This window comes from Scyliorhinus canicula, chromosome 6, assembly GCF_902713615.1.
Source record: "Scyliorhinus canicula chromosome 6, sScyCan1.1, whole genome shotgun sequence".
Lineage (NCBI taxonomy): Eukaryota > Metazoa > Chordata > Chondrichthyes > Carcharhiniformes > Scyliorhinidae > Scyliorhinus > Scyliorhinus canicula.
Window position 1 is genome coordinate 10,021,037 of NC_052151.1, and position 21,194 is coordinate 10,042,230.

Here is a 21,194-nt window from a genome sequence, read left to right on the forward strand (position 1 = left end):
CTCCCCGGACAGGCGCCGGAATGTGACGACTAGGGGCTTTTCACAGTAACTTCATTGAAGCCTACTCGTGACAATAAGCGATTTTCATTTCATTTTTCATTTCATTTTCATATTAGTGGTAGGAATAGTTTAGTCTTTTAGTATTATATGCATGAGTAGCGAATAACTGTGTATTAATAAACGTGTCTTGTTTTGAACCCTTACTAATTGGTGTATTGAGTCATTAATCTGAACTTGAACTTGAACCTCATGGTGGTATCATAAAGATACCTAGCGACTCTACAGCTAAGTAATAAAACAGAGCCAATTGAGTGTAAAGCGCACTCACCAGAATGAGCAACAGTAGGGTTAGGGTTAATCCTATAGTTATGCAGGAGTTAGAAGTGGTTAGAAGTGGTTTTAGTTCTTCTAAATTATTCTGGTAAGACAGACCAATCCAAAGTTTGTCATTTGTATCATACTTGTGAGGGTTCTGAATGCAGGGCAATTGTCCAACAAACGTTTAGCCGTCTCAGGCATTTGCAGTACAAACTCTGTCTGATGAGTTTGAGGGGGTTGTGGGAGAGACTTCCCAGCTTATCTTCGCATACCCTGCCCTCATTGCAGCTCGAAGGTGATGGACAATTAATTCAGTCTTTATGTTCCTCTGATGCAAATGAAACCCACTTACAAACTTCAAATTTGAACACAAAATAGGCAGAATTTCCAGGGCTGTGATTTCAAACAATCCTTTACTGCGTTTCATTTCCTCAGTGTAATGAATAGCATAGATTTAAATATGAAATGGGTAATTGTCCATTCACAGCAGATTTAATACATAAGATCAGGTTCTACTTTATGTTTCAATGGAAAAATAATTCTAAATTAGAGTTTGTTGATGGAAACCAAATACATTTAATACTTAATACTTTTTTTCAGTCTGTTCTCCAATCTTTTGAGAGTGTGTGCCAAAGAATTCCTTCTGAGTATGTGACATTGATAACACCAAAAATAAAAAAGGTAAGTTATACATTACATAGGTTTCTTTTTCTATATTTACATCCTCACTTCACAAACAAGTTTTGATTAGAACCTAAGGAAAGTCAGGTAATATTGTCTTAATTAATTTCATACAGTATAAAAATACCAATAACGGATAAAGTAGCTGTAGCATCCCATATTTTCTCATGATCAAAATATAAATTTAACCTTCTTTTCTCATGGTTGACATTGACTTTTTAATATTTTAATTAAAATGATTTAAGTTAAGATTAAGTTAAAATTTATTATTGTCACAACACCCTGGGTAGCGCAGTCAATTACAGCCTCACAGGTCCCAGAGTCACAACACAAGTGAATTAACCAATCATTTTTATTCAAAAAAAGCCTCAAGTCTTTGGCTCCTGGCTTCCCAATAATTACAGTTACCAGGTTTGTAAGTTTGAATACAATTACTGTTTAGTTATAATAAGAATAAATGATGAAATACACAGCAGATATAGTTGGTTAAATATCAACTGATTCCTTACTCCCAACTTTAACTTTTCCCCATCCCCGCAATCTCGACACACACACACACACACAAGGCAAACAAACACAGAGTGCTGGAAAGGGATACAAAAATAATAAGAAAAGGGGGAAAAGGTCTTTCATTCAGATTTTGGTTTTAGCACACCTTTTATCCACATCAGGCATGCAGGTTAAATTCTTTGTTTTAAGCCTGAAATGGTCTTCTCTGTACATACATTCACCCAGCTTTTCTGTAGTTTAGAAATGCAGCATTCACAGGCTTTCTGGGGAAGTACAGCACTTTCAGGACTTCTGGAGAAATACAGCACTCACAGCAGGCTTCCTGGATAGCGAGAGGGGGTTCTCCCTTTGTGTTGGCAGAATCAAAACTGAAACTCCTTACGATTCTGAAAAGCAGATTACTGGACAAGTGATCCAGAGGCCCAGGCTAATGCACAGGAGACAAGGGTTCAAATCACAGCACAACAGTGTGGAATTTAAAGTCATTCAATAAAAATATGGATTTGAAAGCTTGTCTCAGTCATAGTGACCAAAACAACAATGATAATTTTTGTAGGGCGGCATGGTGGCGCAGTGGTTAGCGCTGCTGCCTCACGGCGCTGAGGACCCAGATTCAATCCTGGACCCAAGTCTCTGTCCGTGTGGAATTTGCACATTCTCCCCGTGTCTATGGGTCTCACCCCCACAACCCAAAGATGTGCAGGGGAGGTGAATTGACCATGCTAAATTGCCCCTGAAATGGAAAAAAATAATTGGATACTCTAAAATATTTTTAAAAATACATTAAAAAACAATTGATTGTTGTAAAAACCTATTTTCCATCCTTACCCTGTGTAGCCTATTCGTACAGTCAAGATTGGTCAGCAAGTCTGCTCAGTTGCGATATTACATTTAATAGTGGATGTTTTCTTTTGGGTTTCCAAGCACTGGCTGATTGAGCAAGGCCTAGACTCTGGTTACGAGCAACCGAGGGACATGTTTAATTCAATCAGCCAATTTCTGGGAAATACAGCCTACGTCTGAAATTCATAAAAAATGGTGCTCAATTCTGCAGTAGTCACATCTTTTGGACTGATGGCAGCATCCTATAGCCACTGCATAGTAGCAGTGTTAAAAGGCTTATGTTCAAATTTGTGATACTTTGTCACGTACTGCATAGAAGAGATTTTCTTTTGTGTTGTCGTTTTTCCATTGTTCATCACTTTAAATCGGTGTCCTCTGGGTCTCAACCCTTCTGTCTTTTACTAGCAGCTTACTGTATTTTAAACAGCAGAGAGAAAGAGGTGAGAGGTCATTTTAAACAGCAGAGAGAGAGAGGTGAGTGGTGAGTGTTCATTTCAACAGTGGAGAGAGAGAGAACATAGAACATACAGTGCAGAAGGAGGCCATTCGGCACATCGAGTCTGCACCGACCCACTTAGGCCCTCACTTCCACCCTATCCCGTAACCCAATAACCCCTCCTAACCTTTTTGGTCACGAAGGGCAATTTATCATGGCCAATCCACCTGACCTGCACACCTTTCGACTGTGGGAGGAAACCGGAGCACCAGGAGAAAACCCACGCAGACACAGGGAGAACGTGCAGACTCCGCACAGACAGCAACCCAGCAGGGAATTGAACCTGGGACCCTGGCGCTGTGAAGCCACAATGCTATGCACTTGTGCTACCGTGCTGCCCAGAGGCGAGAGTAATTTTAAACAGTCGAGAGAGCGAGGTGAGAGTTAATTTCAAACAGCGGAGAGAGCGAGGTGAGAGTTCATTTCAAACAGCGGAGAGAGAGAGAGGTGAGAGTTCATTTCAAACAGCGGAGAGAGAGAGAGAGGTGAGAGTTCATTTCAAACAGGGGAGAGAGAGGCAAGGGTTCATTTTAAATAGTGGAGAGAGAGGTTTGAGTTCATTTCAAACAGTGGAGAGAGAGGTGAGAGTTCATTTTATACAGCGGCGAGAGGCAAGAGTTAATTTTAAACAACAGAGAGAGAGAGGTGAGAGTTCACTTTATACATCTCTATCCAGAAAGAGAGATGTCATAATATACCTCTATGTATGTAATGGAGTGCAGACAGGCAGTGATTGACACACAGGATGACCAGTAAGCACACAGAACAGAGCAGCCAATCACCAGACAGGACACTACTACTATAAAGCCAGAGGGCACTAGGTTTCCCACTCTCTCTGGACACAGTCACTGAGACAGTCAGAGTTCGTGAGCTAGCCAGTGCAAACACCATGCGGTAGCTATTAAGTCTGGTCAGGCTAGTAATAGGTCTCCAGTCAAGTCAACATAGTGTCAACAGTTGAACATGTATAGTAGTTCAGACGTTAAATAAAATTGTGTTGCATCTTATCAAGTGTTTGAGGTATGTCTCTCGCTACAATGCATCAAGTGCAGTCCACATCGACCCAGCCTGCCCAACACATCAAGAGAGAGGCGAGAGTTCATTTTATACAGCAGTGAGAGAGGTGAGAGTTCATTTTAAACAGCAGAGAGGGAGGTGCGAGTTCATTTTAAAGAACGGAGTGAGAGAGGCGAGAGTTGATTTTAAACAGTGGAGAGAGAGGCAAGAATTCTTTTATACAGCGGAGAGAGGCGAGAATTTATTTTAAATATCATCCCGCCAGTGATCTCCTGGTCTCGTTTTGATCGCCACAAGGGTTTGAAGAAGAATTTTCCCAGAAGTCTTTCTTATATTGGCTCTGGGTTTTTAACTCTTTTTTTTTCCTTCTCTCCCTGGAGATCACATGGTTTGGATCGGTGGTTTTGAAGGAGAACACCGAAAAATGAATTAATTAATTAATTAACTAGATAGAGATGGCTGGGCAGGTGATGTGCTGCAGCTGCATGATGTGGGAACTGGCAGATCCCATTGCGAGCTGCAGTGACACACATCTGGTTGCTCAAGGAACTTTGGCTCAGAATTGATGTGCTGAAATCTTAGCTTCAGACACTGCGGTACATTCGGGAGGGGGAGAGTGACCTGGACACTTTTAGGAACCAAAGAGAAAATGCTGGAAAATTTCAGCAGGTCTGGCAGCATCTGTAGTGAGAGGAAAGAGCTAACGTTTCGAGTCGAGATGACCCTTTGTCAAAGCTGTTTTTTCAGTGCTTTGTTTCAGGAACTTTGTTTCAGGAGGCGGTCACACATCTTAGATTAAGTATCTCAAAGTACAATAAAAAACATTTCCAAAAAAAAAGAAGGATCTCAAAGTCGGTCAGTGGTCAGGGATAGCAGGGTGTGTTGACTGCAAGCGAGGCAAGTAGAGGGATCCTGAATTCAAGAACGGAGGAGCCTCAGCTCTTGACCTTGTGTAACAGGTATGAGGTATTGCTTCCTGTGTGGATGAGGAAAAGGGTTGGAGGGGGGATGAGCTAGCTGGGAGAAAAAGACAAGTGGTAGTTGTCGGGGATTCTATAATTTGGGGGATTGATAGCAAACTTTGTAAGGAGGATTGCAAGACCCGCATGGTATGTTGCCTGCCCGGTGGCAGGGTGAGGGCCACCTCTGACCGGCTTGAAAGGATACTGGAGCGTGAGGGGGAGGATCCAGTTGTTGTGTTTCACGTTGGGACAAACAACATAGGCAAGACTAGGAAAGAGAACCTGTTGGAGGATTATCAGGCACTAGAAACTAAATTAAAGAACGGGTCATCAAGGATTATAATCTCTGGATTACTACTCGAGTCACGTGCAAATTGGCATAGGGCTGAGAAAATTAGGAAAGCAGGCTAAAGGAGTGGTGCAGGAAAGAGGAGTTCCATTTCATGGGGCATTGCCATCAGTATTCGAACAGGAGGGATCTCTGTTTAAGAAGGGAGGGCAACACCAGCTCCTACCGTTCCAGGGCATTCCCCAGAGCTGTGGTGACTAGCAGGAAGGCTAAATTGCTGGTTGAATTCCAATATCCATTGTCTGCAGGAGGTGCAAGGCTGACATATATCATTGATCATCGAATTTACAGTGCAGAAGGAGGTCATTCTGCCCATCAAGTCTGCTGCAGCCCTTGGAAAGAGCACCCTACTCAAGCCCAAGCCTATCCCCATAACACAGTAACCCGACTTAATCTTTTTGGACACCAAGGACAATTTAGCATCGCCAATCCACCTAACCCACAAATCTTTGGACTGTGGGAGCGCCCAGAGGAAACCCACGCAGACACGGGGAGAACATGCAGACCGGATCCGCACAGACAGTGACCGAGACCGGAATTGAGCATGGGCCTAGAACTGGGAAGCAACTGTGCTAACCACTGTGCTACATTGCTGCCCAATGCTGCTACATGTCAGCATGGTGCGTAGCCCCATACCCAACAACTACAATGGGCTACATGGTGACCTCGGTTGGCACTGCGCGCTCTGCGCCCACATGCCATTAGTGCATGGCACCGTGAGGGCCTCTGGCGCCTGTACCTGATGCCAGGGGTATCGTCGGCTGGCACTATGGCAATGGCGGTCTGTGCCTGGACCCTGCCCCAGTCCCGCGGAGGGTCACCCCGGCCACTCGACACGTTTCCTCGTCACCTCCATCCCCCGGCCCTGGCCCCCAATCCAGACTTAAAAGCGGCTGACTAAAGCAGGGAAAAGCAGTCGCCAGTCATGATTGAGATAAATATGTTTATGTTCTTAATTTCTGCTTCCTGATATTGGTTGGATAAATTCTGATACTTGTGATAAAAATTATATTTCCAATTTTTCAAAGTAACTTAATGCACATATTAAATATTGGCTCTTACATAGAACATAGAACATACAGTGTAGAAGGAGGCCATTCGGTCCATTAAGTCTGCACCAACCCACATTAAGCCCTCACTTCCACCCTGTCCCCATAACCCAATAACTCCTCCTAACCTTTTTTGGTTATAATGGCCATTCCACCTAACCTGCACGTCTGTAGACTGTGGGAGGAAACCGGAGCACCCGGAGGAAACCCATGCAGACACGGGGAGAATGTGCAGACTCCGCACAGACAGTGAGCCAGCAGGGAATCGAACCTGGGACCCTGGCGCTGTGAAGCCACTGTGCTATCCACTTGTGCTACTGTGCTGCCCAATATATAATAAGTGAGGTAAAGAAAAGATGAAGCAGGTATCAATGATAATAGTTTTTATATTTGAGAATCGTTCTTGATAATTTCATGTCCATGAGCTCATTGTTCTTTCCTTTAGATTGAATCGGTTCTGAGACAAGGAGTCACTTCATTGAATTGGTCAGCAATAACACTTGACCAGTACTTCACTGATGTAGATGCAGCCACAGATGAATTGGCTGCATTGCTCAAGACAGTAAGACTATTTGTCAAAAACTTTACTTTTGCCTATTAAACTATAGGATAAAAACAGTGCAAAAAGAACATCACATTTGAATTTGGGAATTAGATACAACTTGGCTATCAGCATATATACAAGAGTCAGATGAAAGGCTGCCTGTAATTGCAATATATTTTTGCAGGGGAGTGTAAGAAGATAGGTGAGCAAAGTATTTTGAAGATATTTGGCTAAATATATTGAATATAGGAAATGGCCATTATATAGACCAGCATTTTGTGTTTCCATTTGCATCGGGTATAAGTCCCGAAAGATGTGCTTGTTAGGTGAATTGCACATTTTGAATTCTCCTTCTGTGTACCTGTGGCGACTAGGGGATTTTCACAGTAACTTTATTGCAGTGTTAATGGAAGCCTCCTTGTGGCACTAATAAATATTATTAAATGGAAATGGCAGTGGGTAAACTCAAGAGAGGCCCAAATCGTGTTGTCTGTCGGCAGGAACTCTCTTCGCGATTGCCCCACTCGTAGTGACGTAATGGGGTTCCTACCAGGCAACTTCAGGAACCTCAATTCAATAACTTTGTATTTTATTATTGGGCCTCCACACCTTCCGCACAGCAATATTCCCCCATGCTCAAAAGTCTGCCTACGCCATTATAACATCATAACAGCACCATTTTAAATACAGGAACTTGGCGAACTCCCCTCTGAGGGGAGTTTAGGTTGAGCAATGGTTCCTTTCAGTGTGAACTTTGCAGCATCTTACTGCAAGAACTCAGTGGCCAAACTAAATGAGTATGCCACCACCATCACAGACTTCATCCGCAAGTGTGCAGAAGATTGCATGCCAAAGAAGGTAGTGCGTACGTTCCCCAACCGAAAACCACAGCCCAAGGGTTTCCAGGTTCAATTCTGGCCTCGGGTGAGTGTCTGTGTGGTGTTTGCACTTTTTCCCTGTGTCTGTATGGGTTTTCTCCGGGTGCACCCATTTCCTTCCACAGCCCAAAGATGTGCAGGTTAGGCGAATTGGCCATGCCAAATTGCCCCTAATAATAATAATAATAATCTTTATTGTCACAAGGAGGCTGACATGGGAACCGATGCAAGAATCTGGAAGGTAATAAAACAGGGACAGAAGCAAAAGGAAGTAAGGGGGAAAGTGTAAGGCAGAGAAGCCAATCAAAAACGGTGACAGTACAAGGTACAGTGACTGAGGGGAACTCAGTGAATAGTAATACTGAAAGGAATAAAACGGGAAGTAAAAACATTAATGGTAAGCGACGCGAAAGGTTGTTACATGACGATATCGGTTCAACAACAAGGAAAATTAGGAGAAAAGTTAAGAGAAAGTATAACTTAGGAGAGGTTACTGATGGAGGTGTCAAGATTCAAAACAGAGGTAAAAGAGCCAACATAAGTGTACTTTACCTGAATGCTCATAGTATTCGAAATAAGGTAAATGAGTTGATGGCGCAAATCATCATGAATGACTGATTTAGTGGCCGTTACTGAAACATGGTTAAAGGATGGTCATGACTGGGAGTTAAATATCCGAGGGTATCAAACTATTTGGAAGGACAGAATGGATGGTAAGGGAGGTGGTGAAGCTCTCCTATTTAACGATGACATCCGGGCAATAGTAAGGGATGACATCGGTGCTATGGAGCATAAGATTGAATCCAATTGAGTGGAAATCAGGAATAGTTAGGCGAAAAAGTCACTGATAGGAATAGTCTATAGGCCACCAAATAGTAACATTATGGTGGGGCAGGCAATAAACAAAGAAATAACGGATGCATGTAGAAATGGTACAGCAGTTATCATGGAGGATTTTAATCTACATGTCGATTGGTTTAACCAGGTCTGTCAAGGCAGCCTTCAGGAGGAGTTTATAGAATGTATCCGCGTTATTTTACTAGAACAGTATGTAATGGAACCTACAAGGGAACAGCGGTCCTAGATCTGGTCCTGTGTAATGAGACAGGGTTGATTAATGATCTCATAGTTAGGGATCCTCTCAGAAGGAGCGATCATAATATGGTGGAATTTAAAGTACAGATGGAGGTTGAGAAGGTAAAATCAAATACTTGTGTTTTGTGCTTAAACAAAGGAGATTATAATGGGATGAGAGAAGAACTAGCTAAGGTAGACTGAGAGCAAAGTCTTTATGGTGGAACAGTTGAGGAACAGTGGAGAACCTTCCAAGCGATTTTTCACAGTGTTCAGCAAAGAACATAACATAAGAACTAGGAGCAGGAGTAGGCCATCTGGCCCCTCGAGCCTGCTCCGCCATTCAATGAGATCATGGCTGATCTTTTGTGGACTCAGCTCCATTTTCCGGCCCGAAACAACCTGCCCGCATCTATCCTATCTATTCCCTTCATAATTTTAAATGTTTCTATAAGATCCCCCCCCTCATCCTTCTAAATTCCAACGAGTACAGTCCCAGTCTACTCAACCTCGCCTCATAATCGAACCCCTTCAGCTCTGGGATTAACCTAGTGAATCTCCTATGCACACCCTCCAGTGCCAGTACGTCCTTTCTCAAGTAAGGAGACCAAAACTGAACACAATACTCCAGGTGTGGCCTCACTAACACCTTATACAATTGCAACATATCCTCCCTAGTCTTAAACTCCATCCCTCTAGCAATGAAGGACAAAATTCCATTTGCCTTCTTAATCACCTGTTGCACCTGTAAACCAACTTTCTGTGACTCATGCACTAGCACACCCAGGTCTCTCTGCACACCGGCATGCTTTAATATTTTATCGTTTAAATAATAATCCCGTTTGCTGTTATTCCTACCAAAATGGATAACCTCACATTTTTCAACATTGTATTCCATCTGCCAGACCCTAGCCCATTCACTTAACCTATCCAAACCCCTCTGCAGACTTCCAGTATCCTCTGCACTTTTCGCTTTACCACTCATCTTAGTGTCATCTGCAAACTTGGACACATTGCCCTTGGTCCCCAACTCCAAATCATCTATGTAAATTGTGAAAAATTGTGGGCCCAACACTGATCCCTGAGGGACACCACTAGCTACTGATTGCCAACCAGAGAAACACCCATTAATCCCCACTCTTTGCTTTCTATTAATTAACCAATCCTCTATCCATGCTACTACTTTACCCTTAATGCCATGCATCTTTAACTTATGCAGCAACCTTTTGTGTGGCACCTTGTCAAAGGCTTTCTGGAAATCCAGATATACCACATCCATTGGCTCCCCGTTATCTACTGCACTGGTAATGTCCTCAAAAAATTCCACTAAATTAGTTAGGCATGACCTGCCCTTTATGAACCCATGCTGCGTCTGCCCAATGGGACAATTTCTGTCCAGGTGCCTCGTTATTTCTTCCTTGATGATAGATTCCAGCATCTTCCCTACTACCGAAGTTAAGCTCACTGGCCTATAATTTCCCGCTCTCTGCCTACCTCCTTTTTTAAACAGTGGTGTCACGTTTGCTAATTTCCAATCCACCGGGACCACCCCAGAGTCTAGTGAATTTTGGTGAAATTTGGTAAAAACGTTTATACCAACAAAAAGAAAGGACGGTAGAAAGAGGGAAAATTGACCATGGATATCTAAGGAAATAAGGGAGAGTATCAAATTGTAGGAAAAAGCATACAAAGTGCCAAAGATTAGTGGGAGACTAGAGGAGTGGGAAATCTTTAGGGAGCAACAAAAAGCTACTAAAAAAGCTATAAAGAAGAGTAAGATAGATTATGAGAGTAAACTTGCTCAGAATATAAAAACAGATAGTAAAACTTTCTACAAATATATAAAACAAAAAAGAGTGGCTCAGGTAAATATTGGTCCTTTAGAGGATGAGAAGGGAGTTTTAATAATTGGAGATGAGGAAATGGCTGAGGAACTGAACAGGTTTTTTGGGTCGGTCTTCACAGTGGAAGACACAAATAACATGCCAGCGACTGATAGAAATGAGGCCAAGACAGGTGGAGACCTTGAAAGGATTGTTATCACTAAGGAGGTAGTGATGGGCAAGCTAATGTGGCTAAAGGTAGACATGTCTTCTGGCCCTGATGGAATGCATCCCAGAGTGCTAAAAGAAATGGCTAGGAAAATTGCAAATGCACTCGTGATAATTTACCAAAATTCACTAGACTTTGGGGTGGTCCCGGCAGATTGGAAATTAGCAAACATGACACCACTGTTTTAAAAAGGAGGGAGGCAGAGAGCGGGTAATTATAGGCCAGTGAGCCTTCCCTATTCACAAACCTCACCTCGGATTGCAAACCCGTCGCCACCAGGAGCAGACGGTACAGCGCCCAGGACAGGACCTTCATCAGGTCTGAGGTCCAGCAGCTGCTGCTGGAAGGTATTATCGAGGCCAGCAACAGCCCCTGGAGAGCCCAAGTGGTAGTTGTGAAAACTGGGGAGAAAAACAGGATGGTCGTTGACTACAGTCAGATCATCAATCGGTACACGCAGCTCGACGTGTACCCCCTCCCACGCATATCTGATATTGTCAATCAGATTGCACAGTACCGGGTCTTCTCGACAGTGGACCTGAAATCTGCCTACTATCAGCTCACCATCCGCAAGGCAGACCACCCCTACACCGCGTTTGAAGCGGACAGCCGCCTTTACCACTTCCTTAGGGTCCACTTTCGCGTCACTAACGGGGTCTCGGTCTTCCAACGGGAGATGGACCAAATGGTTGACCGGTGCGGACTGCGGACCACCTTTCCATACCTGGATAACGTCACCATCTACGGCCACGACCAGCAGGACCACGACCTTTCCAAATTCCTCCACACCGCCAAAGTCCTCAACCTAACCTACAACAAGGAGAAGTGCGTCTTCAGCATGAACCGATTAGCCATCCTCGGCTATGTGGTTTAAAACGGAGTCCTAGGGCCTGACCCCGATCGCATGCACCCCCTCATGGAACTCCCACTCCCCCACTGCCCCAAGGCCCTCAAACGATGCCTGGGCTTCTTCTCGTATGCCCAGTGGGTCCCTAACTATGCGGACAACTATGCTTCACTCTCCTCACTGACCAACGGTCGGTTGCCTTCATGTTCAACAACACACAGCGGGGTAAGATCAAAAATGATAAAATCTTGAGGTGGAGGATCAAGCTCTCCACCTACAATTACGAGATTTTGTATCGCCCCGGAATGCTGAACGAGCCCCCCAATGCCCTATCCCGAGGTACATGTGCCAGCGCACAAGTGGACCGACTACAAACCCTGCATGACGATCTCTGTCACCCAGGGGCCACCCATTTTTATCACTTCATAAAGGCCCGCAATCTGCCCTACTCCATCGAGGAAGTCAGGGCTATCACCAGAGACTGCCAGGTCTGTGCGGAGTGTAAACCGCACTTCTACCGGCCAGATTGAGCGCACCTGGTGAAGGCCTTCCGCCCCTTTGAATGCCTCAGCGTGGATTTCAAATGGCACCTCCCCTTCACCGATCGAAACACGTACTTTCTTAACGTGGTCGACGAATATTCCAGATTCCCCTTCGGCGTCCCATACCCCGATATGACATCTGCCACCGCCATCAAAGCCCTCAACACCATCTTCGCTGTTTGGTTTCCCCGCCTACATCCACAGCGACTGGGGATCCTCATTTATGAGCGATGAGCTGCGCCAGTACTTGCTCAGCAGGGGCATTGCCTCGAGCAGGACGACCAGCTACAACCCCTGGGGAAACGGACAGGTGGAGCGGGAGAATGGGACAGTCTGGAAGGCCGTCTAGCTGGCCCTGCGGTCCAGAAATCTCCCGGCCTCCCGCTGGCAGGAGGTCCTCCCCAACGCCCTCCACTCTACTCGGTCGCTCCTTTGCACGGCGACTAACCAAACTCCCCATGAACGCCTCTTTGCCTTCCCCAGGAAGTCCACCTCCGGGGTTTCGCTGCCAACGTGGCTGGCAGCTCCAGGTCCCGTTCTCCTCCCCAAGCACGTGTGGCTCCACAAGGCTGACCCGTTGGTTGAGAGGGTACAGCTTCTTCACGCAAACCCGCAGTACGCCTACGTAGCCTACCCCGATGGCCGCCAAGACACGGTACCCCTCAAGGTCCTGGCACCAGCTGGGTCCCCACACGCCCCCCCCTGCCCCGGCGCCACCCTCCCTCCCCCAGCGCACCCCACCACAGCCCCCGCTCCAGGACGATCCGTCCTCCCCTTGGTCCCACCCGGGGATGAACATGAGGTCGACACGCTCCCGGAGTCACCGACAACCGAACCGACGCCTGAATCACCACCGAGACTGCAGCACTTGCAACGACGGATCAAGGCGCCCGATCGTCTGAATTTATGAACTGTTCCTAAAATGTTAAAAGCCTACATGTAAATAGCATTCCACCACCCCTGCCGGACTCTTTTTTTTAACAGGGGGTGAATGTGGTAGTCACCACTGTTGTATTGTATGTACCGCCTATGAAGTGTATTACAGTAGGACCTTGTACGACAGCTACAGGGTTAGATCCCTGCCTGCTGTGTCCGCCCTTTAGGCGGAGTATAAATGTGTGGGCTCTCCGAGTTGCGGCCATTTCGGCAGCAACTGCGGGAGGCTACACACCTCTGCATAATAAAGCCTCGATTACACTCTACTCTCGTCTCGTAATTGATAGTGCATCAGTAGGTCACCCTCAACTTAGCTGGATATACTATGCCGCACTGCACCTTGCTGGTGTACAGTGCCTTCTTCACCTGGCTAAAGGCAGCCCGCCTCCTCGCCAGCTCCACCGTAAAGTCCTGGTATATGCGTATGCCAGCTCCAGCCCACTGCACCACCCGCTTCTTCTTTGCCCAGCACAGGACTTTCTCCTTCATGCTATACTTTCGGAAACAAATAGTCACTACTCTTGGCCGCTCACTCGCCTTTGGTAGAGGCCTACACGACCGATGAGCCCGATATCGGGAGGGATCGTCCTCCTTCCCCAACAGCTTCGCCAAAATCGTGGCAAAATACTCCGTTGGCTTCGGGCCGACCCCCAATCCTCAGATGCTGTCACCTGGATCTGTTTTCCAGGTCTTCCATTTTGGCTCACCCTCCGCAACTTCTTCCCCATCGAGGTGAGTTGATCACTGTGCTGCGATAATGCCTCTTCCACTTCCTTCAGTGTCTCACCTTGCTCCTGCCACCTCCGTCGCTGCGCCTGATGCCGCCGCCCTCACCAGGGCTATCGCCTTCTCCAATACTCCTTTCAATACTGCTCCTATCTCCTGCATCGCTTCATCGTTTTGTGAACTGTTTTATCAAGTTCCACAGCCATCACCTTGGTCATTTCTTCTGCAGTGAGCGATGCAGCCTCCCCTGGTGCTCCAGCCTCCGCTTTCCTTACAGTTCCTGCGCTGACTTTTTCACTCCCCGGCGGACTTCCGTTAACCCCCTTTTCCACTGCCGTTTTTCTCCTATTTCTTCTCCCTGTGCCTTCTTACAGCCTTTTCAGCCTCCTTTGCCGCCAGGATCGGGTGTTAAAACTCTGAAATTCCTATTCCCGAGTGGGAGCTCTCAAGTGTGCAGCTGCCTCCCGCCCGCCGTCACCGGAAGTCTCGCCCTAGCTCATTTACTTTGTTTGCGATACTCTTTGGGCGGGATTCTCCGTTGGCTGACTTAAAAATCGGGAAACGCGGTTGGTTGGAGAATATGTTCGGAAGCTAAAATCATGGCAGGCGCCGATTTGACGGCAAATTGCAATCCTCCGTCACCTCGATAGCGGTGTTAATACATTCCAGAACGCACATATATCGTTTGCATGTCATTAGCGGGTCCGACTCGGTATTCTCCCGGGCCTCCGCGATTCTCCGCCTCCGATGGGCCGAGTTCCCGGCGCGTGGTTCACTTGTGTTTTTTTAACTTGTGAAACCATCGTCGCAGCTGATGAGGGAGAGAGGAGGTAGGGCACAGAGAGGAGCGACCGTTGGCTGCCGGACAGGACACTAGCTGGGCTGGCTGGGGTGAGGAGGAGTCGGGCCACGGCTGGGGGAGGGGGGGTAATGGGGGAACAGACCAAGTGGCCGTGGTGACCCCCAAAAGGCTGGGGCGGTGTCCAGTCATGGACCGCCATTACTGTGGCCTGCAAGGCTGCCATCTTGTTGCGCACCCACTGACCACCCACCTTGACCCCTGGTTCTGTAGAGTGACCGGCCATATGGTTGCTCCACCCCCCCCCCCAACCCCAGCCTCTGCCACACCCACCCGCTGGCAGCCCAACCAGGGCAACATGCCCAGAGTAGCCCCTACGGGGCCCGGGACGGAGGCGGCAGAGCATACTCCAGGCAAGGGAAACGCCAGCTGACAGTACCCCTTGCATCGCACAGGCACCAAGGTCAGAGGCCCCCATGCAGTGACAGGGCCAGCAGTGCAGAAATGGGAGGGAGCATGTGGGCATTAGTGGCTGGTTTAGCACAGTGGGCTAAACAGCTGGCTTGTAATGCAAAACAAGGCAGCAATGTGGGTTCAATTCCCGTACCACATGATATTCATCTAAACTCCAAATAATATAGACCCATTCTACTCAGCTTCTCTCCATGGAACATGCCTCTCATCCCCTGGGAAGGGGCTGCTTTAGCTCAATGTGCTAAGACAGCTGGCTTGTCATGCAGAACAAGACCAGCAGCGCGGGTTCAATTCCCGTACCAGCCTCTTTGAACAGGCACCAGAATGTGGCGACTTGGGGCTTTTCACAGTAATTTCATTGAAGCCTACTTGTGCCAATAAGCGATTTATTATTATTATTAACAAGTATTTACAAAGGCAATGTCCAGCATTTGGAAAAGTCTTCCTCCCCGGCCCCGAACACCCTGCCCAACCAGCACTCCACCCACCGGGAGACCACCCAGGGCCACACCCAAGGAGGCCCTAGTGAGGGCAGTGCCAGCCAACAGTGCTCCTGGCAGCAGGGATGGGCAGCAGGACCGGGGGCACCGAGGGGACCGGATACCAATGAGACAGGGATGTGGGGGTGGGGGGAGGACATGGGTGGGCAGGGCCCGCAGTGCCAACGGGGCCACCATGTAACCCATGGAACCTGTATGGGTATGGGAGAATGCTAACATGTTGGCCTTTCGCCCCCTGCAGACAATGGCATTCGGGCACCAACCCGTGATGCTGGTCGCTGTGGGACTACCACAGCCCTGCGATATATTCTGTGGCCACGTGAGCGGGAGCTGGTCGAAGAGGAAATGAAAATTGGTTATTCTCACAAGTAGGCTTCAAATGGAGTTACCGTGAAAAGCCTCTGGTCACCATATTCCGGCGCCTGTTCGGGGAGGCTGGTACGGGAATTGAATCCACACTGAGGGGGAAGCTGTAACAAAGGAACGGGCTGCAGAGGACCTGGCTGCAGAAGTGCAGGTGGCGGCTGTACAGACTGCAGTGCCTGCTTCCCAACAGGCCGAAGAAGAGGAGGTGTCATGGAGGCACCGCTTGAGGCCCCATGTGTACCGGTGCCGCTTGTCATTCGAAGACCTGCCAGACCGGGCATGCAGGCGGAGAGTGTGGATGAGCAGACGTTTCAGCGGTGGTAACAGGTATTTATTGTGGAGAATAGATACAGTCTGTGCCCTAGCCCCATAATTCAACTGTGCCCTGCACCCATGCCAACTTAACTGGTGCCTAACGTTTGTGGTCTTACGGGCCCTATCACCAGACGATTCCCCAGGCGATACAGGAATGGGAAACGTCTCCAGGGACAACCCGGCCTAGAAGGGCCCGGCTGTTGCTCGAGCAACACGGGTGGCGTGGTGCCGCCCTGTTCTAGGGACAGGAGTGGGGGAAGTGCTGCGCCGTTCCGGCACTTCCTCTGTGGGTGTCACCGGCACGGGCCCCAGCACCTCCTCCTACCTCGGGGTGCCCGATGGCTCCCGGACTACTCCATGGGGCAGGGGTGCGAGCAGAGCCATCCCCTGATGCCCCCCTGCCACCTGGCGCTGCCAGTCCTGGAGGCCCGCTCTGGTCTCGACCAGGGTCTGCATGTTTGCGGCGATGGAGCATTGGGAGTGGACCATCTCTGTCTAGGACTGCGCCACATCACACTGCGACTGTGCCACCAGCCTGTGCCACATCAGACAGTGACTGGGCCACCTCCCTGTGGGTCTGGGCCACCTCCCTCTGTGTCTTGGCCACCTCCCTCTGTGACTGGGACACCTCCCTCTGGGACTCGGATACCTACCTCTGGGATTGGGCAACCTGCTTCTGGAACTAGGCCACCTGGGCCAGTGTGCGTGCAACGCCGGCCAGCACCTGGCAATGCCGCTGACGTTCTCAGCCATGGCCTGCTGTGACTGAAATGCTGAGAAGAGCCGCTGCAATCTCCAGGTGGCTCTGGCAAATGACTGCCTAAGAGATGGCAGCCCTATCCTGGACCACGGCCACCACCTGCACAGAATGCTCCAGGCCTTGCGCACTCTGACCCAAATCCGACACTGTCGCCCCGATTACCTCAACCGGGGACACAGCCCATGCTGTGTCAGCCTGGGAGGCACGCATGACCGCCACCACCCCCTGCCCCTGCACACAGATGAACTCCTGCGCATGCTGGTGCTGGATGCCCTCCGTCATCCCTTCCTATAGTCTCTGAGTCTCTGACTGCACTTGCACTGTGGCTGGGGCTGGATGTTCCGGAGCCCAGGAGCCGTCTGGGTGGCAGCTGGTTCCAAGGACTGGCCTATCTTCTGACAGTCCGGACACTCGGCTGCTCCTACCTCCACACCCTTTATCGGATGCGATATGTGGTGCGCAGTTAGTGTCCCAGGACCCTCTTCACTAATGTGCCCAATCAAGGTGATAGTCTCAGAGATGGTGGAGGGTGTTGGAAACAGCTGAGAGGGAAAGTCCATGTCCATCTCTGACGCGAGCTCTGGAGTGTCCTGAGTCTCGGGTAGAGGGCTGGTGTTTGGGCTGCTCACCGCGTCAGTGCTTAGCTGCATAGGGGGCACCGGCTCTGGCTCTGGCACTGGCTGGGGGCTCCGGATGAACTGGCCCCATTCCCGGCAGGACCTGTAAGACATGAGACGACGTGTCGGGAATGGGGGTGAGATGGGTGTTGTCATGTGATAGTACCTTTAAGAAATGGATGTTTAAGCAATGTAAGAAATGGAACAGCTCATATTACTGAAGTGATGTCAGAGATTGGGGGAGAGCTGAGCTGAGCTCACTTTTGCTTTTTGGCAGTTTTAGTTTCAGGTTTGAGAAAAAGAGCTTGGGTGTGTCTGTGTTTGCAGTAAGCTGGATCTGCTGTGATCTCTACCAGGAAAGACTGGGCGCGATTCTCCGCTCCCCACGTCGGGTGGGAGAATCGCGGGAGGGCCGGCGACTCACGACACGCCCCCCTGGCGCCCCCCGCGATTCTCCCACCCCCCGTTCGGAAGTATCGCCGCTCGCCGTTTTTCACAGCGACCGGCGATTCTCTGGCCCGAATGGGCCGAGCGGCCTGCCGTTCCCGACCGGTTCACGACGGCGGCGACCACACCTGGTCCCTGCCGTCGTGAACATGGGCGCCAAATGCTCATTTGAAGTTTGTGGGGGGCAGAGAGGGGAGTGATCACCACGGCCGTGCTTGGGATGGGACTGGCCCGCAATCGGTGCCCACCGATCCTTGGGCCAGCGTCTCAAAGCGACGCATTCTTTCCCCTCCGCCGACCTGCAAGATCAGGCCGCCACGTCTTGCGGGGCAGCGGAGGGGAAGACGGCAACCGCGCATGCGCGGGTTGGAGCCGTCAGCCGTCGTGACGTCAGCTGCGCACGCGTGGGTTGGAGCCGGCGAACCTGCGCATGCGCGGCTGACGTCACTTAGGCGCCGCCGTCGCGTCATTCTCGGGGTGGCCGAGAGTTACGGAGCGCCGCTCCTAGCCACCCGGGTGGGGGTGAATAAGGTGCGAGGAGCGGCCTCCGAGGCCGTTGTTAAACTATTTCTGAATCATTTAGGTGATTTAAACTCATAATAGTAATGTCTTTAACCTGATGTGTTTCTGTTTAAAGGTGTTAAGTCTTTTGGAAGTTTGAAGGAACATTTTGAGGGATTATTTAGTGTTGTATTATTTTCGGGATTATCTTTGAAGTAAGGGGTGTTAAGGGATCCAATGTTTATTTAAAAAGGTTAAGTTGAATTCATGGAATACACATTGTTTTGTGTTTAAAAACCCATGTGTCCATAATTGTAATCCCACACCTGAAGACCAAGCCGTGTGCTTCAAAAGCAACAATACATTAAAGGGAGAGGTTGGTTGAACTCCATGATACATTTTGGGGTTCTGAAAACGCTGCTCCCATAACAATTGGGGGCTCGTCCGGGATTGGCTTTTGTGAACTTAAAGACAGTGAAGGATTGTTGCTTTTCCGGTGTGGTATTTTAGTTTAAGTGGGAAGAGTGTTATGAACAATGGCTCTTTCAGAGGCTCAGAAGTTTTTGGGGGTGGAGAATGTCACACGCAGTACCTTATGGACAGAGACGAAAAGCAAACTGTTAGATTTGGCAAAACCATTACAGTTAGCATTAACTGACAAACTGCGAAAAGATGAGGTAATTATGGTGGTGGTTATGCATTTAAAGTTGCCTGAGACAGAGTCTGACACATTGGAAATGGCAAAAATTCAGTTGCAAATTAAACAAATGGAACATGATAAAGAATTAAAGCGGCTTGAATACGAGACTGAAAGAAAAGAAAGGGAGAGAGAAGAAAGGAGAAAAGAAAGAATAGCCCCAGCAGAACAAAAAGAAAAAGAAAGGGAGATACAAATCAGGGAAAAAGATAAAGAGAGGGAGTTTGAGCTTCAGAAAATGGCCATGAAACATGAAAGTCAATTAAATTTGGCAGACATAAAGTGAAACGTGCGGTTGGATGATAGTGATGAGGATAATGAGAAAGAGTGTCAAAGTCGAAGGCTCGTTGGGAATCTATTTAAATATGTCCAAGCATTGCCAAAGTTTGACGAGAAGGAAGTGGAAGCCTTTTTCATTTGATTTGAGAAGGAAACAACTGAAATAGCCACAGGACACGTGGGTGTTACTGATTCAAACAAAGCTGGTTGGTAGAGCTTGTGAAGTGTTTGCATCACTACCGGAGAAGGTATCTGGAATGTATGAGGAGGTGAAGAAATCCATCTTAAGTGCATATGAGCTAGTGCCTGAAGCCTACAGACAAAGGTTTAGAAATTTAAGGAAATAATTGGTCACATACATGAAGTTTGAAAGGCTCAAACAGAGTAATTTTGATAGGTGGATAAGGGCTTTGAAAATAAATCAAACGTATGAAGCTCTCAGAGAAATTATACTTTTGGAGGACTTTAAAAATTCAATTCCTGATGTAGTGAGAACTCATGTGGAAGAACAGAGGGTTAAAACTGCAAGATTAGCAGCAGAAATGGCAGATGATTATGAATTAGTTCATAAATCAAAGATTGGTTTCCGACATCAGTTTTGGTCCGTGAGGGATAGAAACTGGGGGCATGAGAAATACTCAAGTGGTAAAGGTAAAGGTGATCTGATGAGAGATAATAAGGAGAGTGTACTTCAGATTAAAAAAGAAATCCAGGAAAGTGGAAAAGAAAGGAAAAATTTCAAATGTTTTGACTGTAATAAACTAGGCCATGTAAAGTCACAGTGTTGGTGGTTGAAAAAAAGCACTGGGAAGGCTGATGTGGTAAAACAGGATAAGACAGTGGGATTTGTTAGAGTGGTAAAGGAAAGCCCGATGGAAGCAAAGGAGGTGCAAACGATTGTACAGCCTGTTCAAGAAGTAATTGTTAAGAAGGTGCCAGATGTCTTTAAAGAATTTACTTGTGTGGGTAAAGTTTACTCATGTGTATAAGGAGGAGCAGGTAAAGCAGTCACAATTTTCAGAGATACAGGGGCTAGTCAATCTTTAATGGTAAGAGATGAGGAATTATGTAGTTTTGGAAGAATGTTGCCAGAAAAGGTGGTGATATGTGGAATTCAGGGTGAGAGGAGGAGCGTTCCATTATATAAGGTAAGGTTGGAAAGTCCAGTGAAGAGTGGTGAATTGGTAGTAGGAGTAACAGAGAAACTATCTTGTCCAGGAATAGAGTTTATCTTGGGTAATGATATAGCTGGATCGCAGGTGGGAGTGATGCCTACTGTGGTTGATAAGCCAATGGAAAATCAGACAACTGAAGGGTTGAAGGATGAATAACCTGGGATTTTTCCGGATTGTGTAGTAATCCGGTCGCAAAGTCACAGGTTATGACAAGAGGAGAAATCAAAGAGTGAAGTTGAAGTGCAATTATCAGAAACAATTTTTGATCAGATGGTAGAAAAAGAACAAGAACAGGTGGAGGATGAGGCGGATATTTTTAGTTCAGGAAAATTGGCTGAGTTACAACAGAAAGATGTCGAAATGAAACGGATATATCAGAAAGCCTGATATACGGAAGAGGAATCTGAGAGTATACCAGACTGTTATTACCGTAAAAGTGA

General features: G+C 47.7%; 1 protein-coding gene across 6 annotated transcripts in view; it reads left to right on the forward strand.

Annotated features, from left to right (window-relative positions):
- Positions 1-21,194, forward strand: part of LOC119966976 (dynein heavy chain 8, axonemal-like) — a 1,648,910-nt gene that overhangs the window by 565,437 nt on the left and 1,062,279 nt on the right. For all 6 annotated transcript variants that reach the window (XM_038798944.1, XM_038798946.1, XM_038798947.1 and 3 more), the window contains 2 exons: positions 919-999; positions 6,671-6,787. In XM_038798944.1, coding sequence (XP_038654872.1) covers positions 919-999; positions 6,671-6,787 — 198 coding nt within the window. The remainder of the gene's footprint in view (positions 1-918; positions 1,000-6,670; positions 6,788-21,194) is intronic.